The 13,797-nt window shown below is 44.3% G+C and overlaps 1 protein-coding gene across 4 annotated transcripts in view; it reads left to right on the top strand.

Annotated features, from left to right (window-relative positions):
• Positions 1-13,797, top strand: part of AATF (apoptosis antagonizing transcription factor) — a 46,538-nt gene that overhangs the window by 15,371 nt on the left and 17,370 nt on the right. For all 4 annotated transcript variants that reach the window (XM_065646901.1, XM_065646900.1, XM_065646899.1 and 1 more), the window contains exons 5-9: positions 1,860-1,974; positions 2,298-2,502; positions 3,242-3,406; positions 4,159-4,242; positions 13,326-13,393. In XM_065646901.1, coding sequence (XP_065502973.1) covers positions 1,860-1,974; positions 2,298-2,502; positions 3,242-3,406; positions 4,159-4,242; positions 13,326-13,393 — 637 coding nt within the window. The remainder of the gene's footprint in view (positions 1-1,859; positions 1,975-2,297; positions 2,503-3,241; positions 3,407-4,158; positions 4,243-13,325; positions 13,394-13,797) is intronic.

The following is a 13,797-nucleotide window of genomic DNA, read 5'->3' as shown; positions in this document are numbered from 1 at the left end:
GAGTCCAGCAGCTGATCTGCAACAAAAATCTTAAAGCATCTTCTCCTTGACATTCCTGTTACTGAGGTCAGGCCGTAATTTATCTGAAGATGGTGACAACTGAGCAATATCGCAGTGGTAACATGAGGGAGATTGAGACCTCTGAATGTCTGGGCTGATTTCTGCTTGCACTGTCTCTGTCTGCCTGATGAAGATTTGCTGTTCACTCTACCCATGATCTCTGTGTCCTTCATTTAAAAAAAAAAAAAATGGAGTGCTGAAGAGTTCTCTCCGTTCTTTTATGCTAACTACAAAGAAACAAACAGGTTTGGGAGTTAAGTGTGGGAGCTGCACTGGCTTCACACCAGTGGAGGAACTGGCAGAGGAGGCACCAGGGAGCTCTGGGGTGCTCATTCGAGGGCGCTCGTTCGAGGGCGCTCGTTCGAGGGTGCTCGTTTGAGGATGCTCGTGGGGGTGCGTGGGGAGGGAGGCCCAGCCGGCGCACACAGCCTGCCAGAAAACAGGCCCTAAGTGATGTGCCGTGCTCCTCCAAGCTCCTTCCCCTTTCTGTAGCGCCTCTTTGTAAAAGTAGAAGGCAATACACCAGCGTCAGGTAAATATAAATTAATCTGTGTAAAGTTCAGTTTTGGTTTTTTGATAGAAGCCTGCTAAGTGTGTTACCTGTAAGAGCTGACCCTGTGATTGATGTGTAGCAACGTACAAAGGGAGAGTTTGTATAGGCCTAGACAAACACTTGTTTTATATCCAAGCATTCTGCAGGGAGGCTTGTTGTTTGCCACAAAAGAACTATTTTTAAAGAACAGATGCTGCACCAGTGTGCAGTTAACCCTTCCCACAGTCAGCTGCAACTGCGTGTCCTTGGAGAACATCAGATCGTTTTCTCTGTGTCTTCATAGATACAGGAAAACGATCAGTTATGAAAGCCTTTGGATACACAGCATCAGATGTACCTTCAGGACTTGTGTCTGCAGATACCCTGGAAAGCGACTATTCATCCCTGTAAAACTAACCTTCACACCATGTATTGATCATTCGGTACATCTCTCCACCCCACCCTTTTCTTCACTTTCTAAGGATCTCTGGGCCTGAAGTTCTACTTTTCTGATCAGAATCTTCTCGTGAAACTTGCCAGGTCATTGTTTAAGTTTCCCTCATAGATCAGATCTTGCTACATTAAATTTTAGTTACAGTCTAATTTCTTATACCTCCTGCATGGTGAGCACAGCGGCATAGAAACCAGCAGTAGTCAGAGCCCTGCAGGAGTTTGGTTTTTGTTCTTGCCCTCCCCTTCTCCCTCTGCTCCCTGGAACATGCCCATTATGTACAAGAAAGAAAAGTCAGAGGTCACGTTGGAACAGGATGTACATATATACGTTTTCCCTTGTGTTGCTTCATATTATTCATCTGGAGCTGGCCTCTGCCGCGGAACTGGACACAGGAGAGAGATGAGTTAGTCAGCAAAAAGGGTTTTTGCCATATGCATGTATCATCAGACACTTCTGCACGCAGTGCTTGCTGCTTCAATATGTTAATCCTTTAGGCTCTGCAGTCTTAATGTTTGTCAATGAAACATGAGATCAGTGTAGTCCTGATGTGCAGCCAGGCAGATGGTTGGAAGGCAGTCCTGCCTCCTCCTCCCTTTTTGGGAAAGAAGTGTTCTTTCTCAGCATGGTGGTGGTTGCCATTAGCAGCTGTAAATCAGTTTGAAGAGAAAACCACATCTCTAACTGATAAGAGAGAAACAGTTAATGGGACATGCAATAGCTGTGGCAGAAATTCAGATTCAAGATGAGAAGCTAAGTCTGCACCAGAAGCAAGGATCAGTGGGAAACTTATCTCTTGTGTCTCTTGTTCTGCAGGTTTTAAAGCCCTGGAGGCATTGCTGAAAGTGTTAGTGGAACTTCAGGATGAGCTGCTTTACCAATACCCAGGCACGAGGCATCTGGTAGATGGAAAGCCATCAAAAACTGAGAGGTAAATACAAAATAAGACCTTTCTGAATCCCTTGGTCTCCACTCTCCACCAAACAGGACAATGCGCAGCCTTCCTGACTGTACTCACTTTCTCAGTCACTGCTGTATCTGAGTGACAGACACTCTGGACAAATGACCGTTTGAATTCCTTCTGCCAGGGTGGGAAGTCTGTTTTCTAATCTTTCTGATAATGGAGGAGGGTTGTTTGCCATAAATATCACCATGGTGTGGAAAAAGCATGAGTGGTAGTGGAGGAGCCATTAAGAATTCATACGTTGCCTTAGAGAGGTGGAGGGTGTTTAGTCTGTGTATTTTTTGTTCTAGTGATGATGAAATCCCAAGCAGTAGTGACGAAGAGCAAGCGGATAAGGCTCAGGAGAAGAGGAGAAGACTCCCCAAACGCAAGCTGAAGATGGAGGACTACCCAGACTTCATAGCCAAGCGCTATGCTGACTTCAGGACATATCGGAACAAAGTCTTGCAGAAGTGGCATGAGAAGACAAAGCTGGCATCTGGCAAAATGGGAAAGGCAAGTCTTGTTTTGTGTGTGCAGACATGCTTATTGTTCAGCAGAGATTTGTGGAACAAGTTGGTTTGAAAGTTTCACATCATAGATGTTACAAGTTAAGCCCAGAGTTAGAGCAGTAAGAATTTAACACACAGGTACACACTTTTCACCAGCCTTGAAGGAGTTTGGAAAAAAGCTCAGCCCTCAGATTTCAAAGGCATAAGCTGCTCTCTTTAGTTTTGAGCAGATGGGCAGGAAAAAAAATTTCAGGGACAGATGGTTTTGGGAAAACCTCTTGCATAGTATTGGTGTTCTCCCAACCAGACATCTCATCATAGGCAGTCTCCAGCAGCACGTGAGGTCTATGAAAATGCCACTGTTGCTGATCAACAAGCTGTTTGTTTTTTATAACAGAACTAGAGGCTTCCATGGCTCTCCCCCTCCGTGAAGTGTACACTTCAATACAATGGGTAATCATTTCACCCAAAGATCCAGGGACTCCTAACATCTGTGAGTTAGTATTAATCATTGAGAAGTTCATCTGAACCAGAACAGCAAAGGCATTTTATTAAGCCAGGCGTCAGGTTGCCTCAGGTTGGGAAACAAATAAAAAATCCTAGCAGAAATCCCTGCAATGAAGCCCAAACCCCCTCCTCCTGGAATGCTGTCTGCTTATCCACTGACATGGAAAGATAGAGGAACACTGCTGCCTTGAGGAAAAGCTTTCTGCATTATCTGACACTAGTTAATGTTGTTGCAGGGTTTCGGTGCCTTTGAGCGTTCAATCTTGACTCAGATTGATCATATTATGATGGACAAAGAGAGATTACTACGGCGGACGCAGACCAAGCGATCAGTGTATACGGTGCTGGGAAAGAAGGAACAGGAGTCTCATCCGGTCCCTGAATCTTTGCCTGAAAATTCGGTAAGGGGATTTTGTATATATAACTCATCCTGTAGCGGCATTGAAACTCTGCAAAACAATTAGCTTGAGCCTTTAGCAGGTAATACTCTTGTTTGTGAGAGATTTATGAAGGAGATACTGAGTGTTGATTCCTGTAATGTAATAGCTAAGAAAAAGATGCAGACATTTCAATTCCAGCTTTATGGTGTTTGCATTATCTCCTGTGCCTGTTCTTGACGGGAAAACAAAGTTTGATCTCTGATAGTGCCCCTCCTGTGCTCACTAAATCTGCTTTTTGAGGTAGCAGCTACAAAACTTTGTTTTTACTCTGGAGTTTAGGATCTTTAACCCAGAAAGTCTCGTCTGAAATCATACTGCATATAACCTACAGAATATGTTAGTAGTAAGTCTGTTATTAATTTAGTATTTGAGAATGAATAAATACTCAATTCTGAGAGATCATGTAGAATTACTGCACTTGCAAGATGTATTTTTGCCATTACATTAAAAATATCTATAGTATTTTGCCAGAAAGACTTTGCACAGTCCTATTTATTTCCCAGTAAAGGTATCATAAATCTATTTTGTCACTGGCAGCGTTTCTGCCTTGCCTTTAAATGTATTCCCAGTTCTTGAAAGCTTGTTATGTTGGGAGCTTTTCTCCGTTCCTTCATATCTTCAAGTGTGTTTACAAGCGGCTGCACGTGTTGTCGTCAGAGTTAGGGACAGAAATCCGCACAAACGAGCTGTCAGTATTTCCTTTGTGTTTCTAGGAAGTCCTCCCTCAGTCAGATTCCAACAGGCATCTGAAGGACATCGATGAGGAGATATTTGATGACGATGACTTTTATCACCAGGTAGGTGATGGTAAATCTGTGTTGGAATTATGGCTCCACTTGGTTTTTAATACTTAGAGAACCAATGGGGTTGGTTCTGCGCTCTAAATTTCTCTTGCCATTGAAACTCAGTTACCTATTTTAACATCCGACCTCTCTGTAGATACCTCAGAGAACTTCACTCTCAGCTTTTGATGTAGGGCTGTGTGAGCTCAAACTGCGTCGTGGATGTAAAGTTACTGCCATTACTGGCCCTGCTGGACTCGAGTGAGTCAGGGCTGCAGGACAAGGTCTGTGCCCGTAGTTCTCACTGCTGAACATCGCTACACAAGAGAAAAATTACTGAATCCTCTAAGGGTGACTGTTCTCTGTGGGTAGAGTCCCGGTATGAAATATTATTCTGGTAGATCCTCAAAAGCACCTGAGTTACTCTCATCTCAACCTAAATCATCTCATCTACCTACTGAATGAAAAAGCTGCAGGGCTTCTCTGACACTTTTCTTGGAGTTGTGCCAGCTTGGATTTAGGTCAGTTATTCCTTTTATTTGCAAAATTCTTAGAAGCAAGGAATCTGTACCCGGTGTGTGGAGGCTGCAGCTTAGGGAAACCTTGTTTTTTTAATTTATTTAATAAATGATAGTGCCAGCTTTATTTTTTTGGAGTCCAAATGGACCAGAAGCCCAGCCCAAATGGACCCTAAGAACACAAAACAAATTAAGTTAGTATAACAAAAGAGTGAAGTGGTCAAGGAGAAAGAGCTGTGATTGATAATCCATCGACCCGTGCAAAGAAGGTGCTTGTTGGCCACGAAATGTTAAATTTTTAAAATAAAAATAGCAGTAGATGAATGGCCCGTCTTTCTTTCTAATAACTTTAACTTCGATAAATCGTGATTTCAGAAATATGACTAGTCACAGCTTAGCTTTTCCCCTCACTGGTTAATTGGGGTGCTGGGGTTAATCTAAATTAAAACTTAAACTAATAGAGGTCATTGAGGGAAGAGAATCACCTGAGTAAAATAAATGGGTCTGCCAGGCACAACTGTATCTTGGCCATTTCCCAAGAGGGAAGTGGCAGCAAATTGGAGTTGTTTCAGCGTTTGGTAGAGGTGGAGGATGGGTGACGCCGGTTTAATGCGCGGCACCTCCGGAAACGTTCCAGATTGCATCCCGCGCCATACCAACTGCTGCCTCCCGCGCACGGAGAGCGGGACCAGCAGCAACATCTGGCAGCACAGCAAGGAATGGGTGCGACTTTCCAAACCCCACGGACTCTAAATATGGTGCTTAGCCTGGCGGAGGCTTTAATCACTTACCACTCTTTGGCAGCGGGCAGCGACAGCTTATCCTACCCTCGTACATCACGCGCAGACATCTGCTGAGCCGCCAGGCAGCTACACATTCATTTTCCTTTCTTGCTTCTCTTTTTTTTTTTAATGCTTTCTTCCTTCCCTCCCTTTTTCTCTCTCCCTCCCTTCCATCCTTCTCCCCTCCTCCTGTCCCCAGTATGCTTCTTGGGAGAGACGATCTGCAAAGATCTCTGCTTCTTTGTGTGCGGTGATTGTGGGGATGCAGCCCCGTGCAGCCACCGCGCAGCACCCGTGCCGCTGGCCTGGTAACGTCTGGAGTGGGGTTTGGCAGAGATTGGAGCCGAAGCCAATTCAGTTACAAGGCAACACTAAATGGCTGTGTGTTTTCTGACACCTCCCAATTAAATTGGTTTCATAAAGTGCTTTCCTTTCTTTGTCAGGGTGGTAAGCTGAGCTGATCGTTGCGTTCAGGAAGGGTAAAGTGCGTTACAGCAGAGCGCCGACGGGACAGCCAGCGTGTTTGTGTTCAGATCGGTCGTAACTGCAGCTTTTGTGTCCACGTGTGTGGTTGTGTGTGTGGATGTACGTATATAAATAAAATGTAGAAAGGGAACGGGTTCTTCAGGAGTAATCGGCAGCAGCGTCTCTGGTTGTTGGAGCTCTGGTTGCTCAGAAACTCTGACCTCTGCGTAATACTGAGTGCACAGTATTTGTGTACATTTCAGTGGGCACTTTTTTCTTTGTATTTAAATTTAGATCCGGCTTTTTTTTGGTATTACCATCACTTTCCTGAGAAACATTTTATAATGATTAGTTTATTTTGATTACTGCTTATGATTTATTAAAGGTAAAAATTCAGATAAAGAAGGACGTTGGAAACCAGCTTCTTATATAGCTCTGTGTGAAATTAAGCGAGTAAAAATGAATGAGATCTAATGAATGTGCACAAGTTAATGATAACAGAATAAGCAGCTATCCTGTTTTGTTATAGATTATAACACAAAACTCTAATGAATCTGTTTTTCCTGTGGAAAAACAATTTTCTTCTCTAGGTCTTGGTATTCAGTGGAATTCACCATGTGGGGCTGCTGGAATTTTATGATTCAGGATTTAACTCTGTTCATCCCACTTTGCCTTCTCTCATGTTCTTCCCTTGTTTTATAAGCAGTTATAATTTTTATTGTGGTCGCCCATGCTGAATGGTCATGTAAAGCTGAGCTGAATAATGCAAGTGAAATATTTTATTTGGGTTGCACTGGGTGTGAATAGTTAAACTGTTTCAAAAAGATCCTCATTACTGACAGCAGTGGGAGCCTAGACCCCGTTTCCTTTTCTTTTAAACTCTCCTTCATATGTGGTTTTAAGGGAAGAAAAAGGCTTTTTATCTTTAGAAGTCGTATTTATGTAGAATTCATTACAGCTGATATTGCAGCATTAAGACTTAAAATTCCAGCCTGCTACCAGAGAGCTGCTGCTCTGACATGCTACAGTGGAGATTTTATTATCAGGTCGAAATACTCTAGTAAAGGAGAGAGTGGAAATTGGTTTATTTCCAACAGGAATTAGGTTAGTGTTCATATCCTAAGCGTTCCACTAGTAGCAGCTCTTCCCAGAACAAATGTTCGTTGCCGATGGCAGCAGGTGTGCCCCAGGAGAACCAGGAATATACATAATCCCTTTTTCCTCTGCTCTCCTGCTCCCTCCACCCCCTGGCTTTGGTTGTGTTGTACGTCAGCACATTTTATAACAACCCGCAGTTTTGTCTGTGATCACCACCAGAGGCTGAGCAGAGCCAAAAAGGATGGGGAATACTCAGCAAAATGCTGCAATCTTCCAAAAGCAATGGCAGGAGTTTGCCAGGAGGTTGGACTGTCCCCCCAGCTCCTGCAGCATCTTGCGATGAACTGTTACTGTCCGGGATCTACTCCCCACGCTTGCACAGTGAGGACCAGGCTCGCGCCCTTATCTCTGCCCTAATTACTTAGGAAAGGAGTCGATCCTGCAGAAAATGTTGTTTAACTGTAGGACTTGCAACTTTCTTGTTGTCCCTTGTGGAGCGGCGCTGTACGTGCCTGCCCGCCCTTGCCTGCTCTGTGGGAAAGATGCGGTTTTCACAAGTGATCTGAGATCTCAGTAATGCCCTTTTTCCTATTTCAGTGCTCAGAACGCCTGCCTTCATCTGAGTAACCACACAATGAACGTCCGAGTCTGAATCTCTCGTTAAGATACTTGTAGCTCCGTTTGTTTCCCTTCTGGGTGGTGCTTGTGTCTGAATCACACTGCATGGCTTTTTAGAAAACTCTGTCTGATGGGGCAGGTTTCTCCCCGTGTCCCAAGCGAGTCGGCCTGAAGCAGTTTCCAGGGCACATACTGTGGTTTTCTGTCCTAGGTATTTGATAATGCCATAAACAAGTAATTACTAATCCAGTGAACTATTAAAAGTCGATAATGGTGAAGAATAGAGAGAAGACTGGCTTTCTGACAAGCTGGTTTACCTTAATTAAACTGGTGAGTGATTAATATGGACAGCTGATCTTGTGGCTTTAATGAGATGCATTTAGAGTTTTGTGTGAATAAGAGATGTCTCGAACCATCCCGCAGGTTAATGGTGATACAATACTCTTATCACAGGCATGGATCTTTCAAATGGCTGGGTAGATGGTTAATAACACATTTTAAAGCTTGATTTGAAACTTCTCTTAATGGGTTATTAGAAAATACACAGGTCAATGCTATTTTATATAAAACTGAATTTTAATAAAATGTTTTTTAAAAAGAGACTGCCCAGTGATTTCATCGTGCAGTTCAGGTTTTTACATTAGAAACAGATTGAAGAAAATTAAATTTTTAAAAAGTGTCTCAGGGGGATTTAAAAAGAATATTTGAGCTGCAGTCTAAAGTTTTTCCGTTGCTAGAAATCCAAATGGTGTTTTGCTGCTGCCGTGTGGGAACTTGACAAAGGAAAGGAAACAGCTTGTTCCTACATCTGGGCAGAACACGGTGTAAAATGGTTGCTGAGTGAGTCCTGGACTAGGAACAGCCTTTTCATGATTTATGCTGTTCTAAATAGTTGTAAGGTGTGTAAATATAAAATGTGATTTACCATGTCTCTCCACAGACTAAAGGAGAGGGAAAAAAAATAGAAAGTATTGAAATTACATGGATAAAATGCAGCTTTGTCAGCTTTCTATTCAGGGGTGACTTGGCGTTTTCACCAGAAGGAGGAAGAGCATTTGGTGTTTGTAGTCTTACTTCTTTACTTGGACTTGATGGGTTGTACTTAACTTCTCTCTTTTTGTTTCCTATAGTGAATTTGTTAAAAAATAACTGCTTTTTAAACTGTTAAAAGATAGTTTAGCAATAACACACATTTTCAGTGTGACATGTGGTGGCTCTGTGAGGCAGACGAAGGTAATTTGCCTGAGCTTTTGAAAGGATTCTGCGCTGATAGCGAAGCCACGAGTAGACCTTCACACGACAGTAACTGCTTACTGCCTCTAGTAACAAACACACGTTTAGCTAGAAAAGTCTCCATCAGCAATTAGCAAACACTTTATAGTTCCTCGCTAATAAACTGAGTACTTTTTTATTCAAGGAGTGGCAGTGTTCTGGTAAAGGTGAGCAGCTGCTGGTACACCCGAGGTCTGTGTTTCTCACCTTTTTCTCAGTTTCAGAATCCACGGATAGGTGAATATTTTCTGTACAGCAGCCGGTACGTGTGCCTGGCTCGGTGGGTTCCAGGGCAGCGGTGCCACTTTAAAGCACTCGGGCAGAAATGACCTGTGCCTTTACTGGCTTTTCTGAAGATTTTAATAACATCGGAGAAAAAAAGTGTTTCTTTTGTTCCGATCGTATGTCTAAGCTTTGTAAACTAAACCATTTCCTGTGATATACCATAGATCAGTGTCTGCGAGGTACTAATTTGAATTGGTCTGTGAGGGCTGAGAAATGAGCCTTTTGCCACGAGGCTGGTTTCAGCTGTACTTAGCGCTTTGTCTCAACTGGAAATTCTTAGGGGTCTGCAAATCAGAAAGGTCAGCAACTGTAGTATTAGAAACACTGATAGATAGCGCATGAAAATGAGACCTAACCTCTAAAATGAAAGTTGACCTCTAAAATGAGAAATGAATCTCTATTACCCTTGAACAACACCCTGGTGGCATTTCTAAATCCCTCTAATTTTGTACAATGTACTTCGTGTGCGTCTCTTTAACTAGTGTAGAGAAGGGAGTCCTTTTAAGGTGAGTTCTTTAGAAAGCACACATCATTGACTCCAGTGTAAATTTTAACAAAGGCTTTGGTGTCAGCAAAGGTAGGTGAACACTGTTGAAGCTGTGTTGAAGCTGTTGAAGCTCTTGCTTTGGACATGTTCTGCCTTCTCTTTGTCAGCAGTTGCAGATTTTAAGCTGTGTGCTCAGGACGCAGGAGGCAGAGTCAGTTCCCGTCTGCTCCCAGCCCTTTGTGAACACAGCTCATGGGCCTTGGCAAACACGCGACCTCCGCCTGCTGTTCCTGTGCTTGGCAGACCCTGGTTTTGCCCAGGGAGTCTGATGGAGTCGGTTTTAATAGTGATGCTTCATTAAGGTCAGAAACACCCGTGCACAGGAGCGCTCCTGGCAGGCGTCGCTGCTTCGTTCCAAAGACATAAAACTGAGGTTAGCAACTTTCTTCTGCTTACTATTGCCCATTGTCTGCTTCGCATGGGATTTGTCCTCTTGGTTCCAGCTTTTGGTAGGAGCAGCTCGGAGTTAGTGGTTTTGCTGCAGGCTGCGGGACGTGGTTGCACTTGGTTGCAGGGGGTCAGTTGTGTTTATTTACGTGGGAGACTGAGCTCGCGTTTTTGAAGTTCAGAGAAGATGTGAAGAGGTGAAGGAGGGAAAGCAAAAGGGGATATGTTTCAAACCAAAGCCTTTTGATGCTGAAATTGCCCAACTCAAACTCTGTCTTCACACATCAGGGCTTAATGCTGATAGTGATTTACTTACACTTCCTAGTTAATAATTAGACATTGGGAGACACCATATATCACTCCTAATGGAATATATGGGGTCTGATGAGAGTTTTCTGTTTTGACTAATAAATTTTAGCCAGAATCGCCAAGCTTAATGAAATATTACAGCTTTGGAAGTGTTTTAGGTCTTTTGCTATGAAAACAGTGCTGCTTTATTCAGTAAATGAATTTATCATTCATTCTGTACCCTGAGCCCTGGCCGGCTCTGGAGCATGGGCTGAATGCAAGACTCTGAACTAGAAAGCGGAAAAACTAATCAAATCCTTAAAGACCAAAGGCAGCGAGGCAGGTCTAGACTGACTTTTTCAGTGGTAGCCTCTGGCTACATCCACTTTTATTTTAGTAACCATTGTTAGCATGATTTATAACTTCAGCTTTAAGACGTACACTATTTAGATGTAATAAGATGCTTCGCAGCTTTTATTTCTGTTTCCTCATTTCCCTCTTGTCCCTGCTCTTTTTTACTCCCCCCTGGTCTTTTGGTCTCCCTCTCCTCTCCCCAGTGTCCCCAGTCCTGCCGTTGACGCCGCACTGACAACATTTCACCGTCAGCCCCGAGGTCGACAAACCCGTCTCTGCCTCAACGAGCAGCGGATCGGCTGGTGGCCTGGTTAGTGCAGAGGGGGCGACTGTGGGCAGGGCTTGGTCTCCTGCTGCTGCACAAGGCTCTTCCCTGCTAGCTGTGGTGAGAGGATCCTCTGTATGTAGAGCAGAGGACGTGCCCCCCAGCAATAACGGGATCAGAATGTTAGGGATTGGAAGGGACCTCAAAAGATCATCTAGTCCAATCCGCCTGCCAGGGCAGGAACACCCAGGTGAGGTTACACAGGAGGCGTCCAGGCGGGTTTTGAATGTCTCCAGAGAAGGAGAATCCACAACCTCCCTGGGCAGCCTGGTCCAGTGTTCCATCACCCTCACTGAGAAGAAGTTTCTTCTCAAATTTAAGTGGAACCTCTTGTGTTCCAGCTTGAACCCATTACCCCTTGTCTTACTGTTGGTTGTCACCGAGAAGAGCCTGGCTCCATCCTTATGACACCCACCCTTTATATATTTATAAACATTGATGAGGTCACCCCTCAGTCTCCTCTTCTCCAAGCCAAAGAGACCCGGCTCCCTCAGCCTTTCCTCGTAAGGGAGATGCTCCACTCCCTTCATCATCTTTGTGGCCCTGCGCTGGACTCTCTCCAGCAGTTCTCTATGCTTCTTGAACTGAGGGGCCCAGAACTGGACACAATATTGATCCCCGCTGCCGTGCCCAGAGGAGGGTGATCCTGTCCAACAAGGTCCTGCGCGCTTCCCCGCTGGAGCGTGAGGAACCTGCCCCAAAAATGCATCTCGTTCTAACCAGTGTGGGCGTCGTTATCAGACCTTGGCGGCTTTCCCTGTACCCGTCTGTGGATTTGGTGGGCCACCAGCAAGAGCACATCCTGCTGAAAATGTCTTGCTGCTTAGTTCTCCAGCAGTGTAGGACGTCTGTGCGTTATTGTCTTGTGCCTCAACTGTTCCTGATCAGCGTTTTTTTCTGTGCATCGTGCCAAGGAAGTGAGATAAGAGGAGACAGTAAACGCACCTTATTGCCGGCACAGGAAGAAACCGCTAAACCCTTGCTGCACCGTTCCTCGCTGCTGTTAAAACCCTCCCTCCCACCTGGCTTTTGACAGAATATTGACGAGAAACCACGATCCCATTTCTGCGTAGCCTTAAGGGCAGCTGTTTACAGAGTAGTGGTGTTACACAGGTTTACTGTGTCGTATGTCTGTGTAACACTGGATTTGGACCTTGTATTTAGCTGCCAGAAGTGACTGTGATGAAGTGGGAGAGATAAACTGATAGATTGTGTGCCAGAAAGATGTTGGGAATCAATCAGATAAACAGGGCAGAGAAGTAGCTTGCTGTTTTCTAGTGATAATAAACCAGTGGCCGCTCTTCTTGGAATTTTTAAATGTAATTGCTGCAGTAATAATCTCAGAAAATAAGCAAATAGAAAAATAGTCATGGCAGGTTTTTAATTATGCTTGAATTGCTCTTTTTTATTGTAATATAATGTATGCCTTGAAGGAGAGGAAAGTTGTGGACAGGTATAAATATTATTTCTGTTGCTTGAGTGTCTCTTACTTGAAAATAAAGAATTCTGAGCTGAGGCAGTAACTTCACTTGTCAGTGAAATGTCATCATGTAGAAAGCAGTCTGTGCCCCTCAGTTTTGGAGGGTTTATTTCTGTTCTTTGTGTTAATATGTTGGCTAATACCCAAGGCACAGCGTGTACAATGTACAGTGAGTGGTGATAAACATATAGCACCGGTCAAGTATCCAGAAAGGCTGTTCATGATATTCTTTGGCTGCAGGAAGCAAACAGGACAAAACCCAACCCTCAGGACATGAAAAGAAATGGAAAAGTCTGCTTGAGCATTCCTGCTCCAGCTATATAAATGATGTTGCTGTGCTGTTCCTCAGAGCGAGCGTTACTGCCCAGCCACGCTGGGCTTCTGCCTGGGGAAGCGTTCCGGTTCCCCCCACAGAGCGTGGGGCAGAGCTGTGGGGCAGAGCTCTGCCTGCAGATCTGCCTGCTCCACATCTGCCCGCGGGAGTCGTGCACACTCCAGCCTGTGAACGTTCAGGCCTTTTTTGTCCTTCCAAGGCCCATGGAACAGCACCGGCCTCTGAAATACAAGTTCCTTGGGAACTTGGCAGCTAATTTCTTCAGTCTTCTGAGAAACCTGTGAGCCTGTTTGCATTAACGTGTCTTTACTGTGCTTTTAACTGGGATTGTTTTCTTTCTTCTAGCTCCTTCGAGAATTTATAGAACGTAAAACCACTTCATTGGACCCCAATGACCAGGTAGCAATGGGCAGGTAAGCGGGAAGTTCTCTGTACCATCATTCCTGCACCCCAGCTCTGCATTCCAGCCCAGGAATGCAGAACTATAACACTTGTGGGCTTCCAGTCTAGGTCGTTGTAGAGGGGAAAATTTTGAATGACTCTGGAGAAAACATCTGGTGTAAGAAATTGCATAACAAATTATAACATTAGGCAGGAAAGTCATCTTCTGTAACATATTCCTCAGTAACGGATCACACTGTCTGGCTCAGGGTTTGCCAGCCTTTGAGTTTGTCTGCGATTCCCTGAAGATACTTCCCAGTTGTAAAAGGCTTGTTGTAAACTTTAAATATTTCTGTCTCTCGGTGGTTCATGCAGCACAAGTGGAATCCGTATAAGGCATCTTAACCGACCCTGGCGAGGGGGAACGAGGCAAAGG

Source organism: Caloenas nicobarica, chromosome 17 (genome assembly GCF_036013445.1).
Source record: "Caloenas nicobarica isolate bCalNic1 chromosome 17, bCalNic1.hap1, whole genome shotgun sequence".
Taxonomy (NCBI): domain Eukaryota; kingdom Metazoa; phylum Chordata; class Aves; order Columbiformes; family Columbidae; genus Caloenas; species Caloenas nicobarica.
The sequence above is the reverse complement of the archived record's forward strand: the minus strand, read 5'-3'. Positions and strand labels throughout refer to the sequence as shown.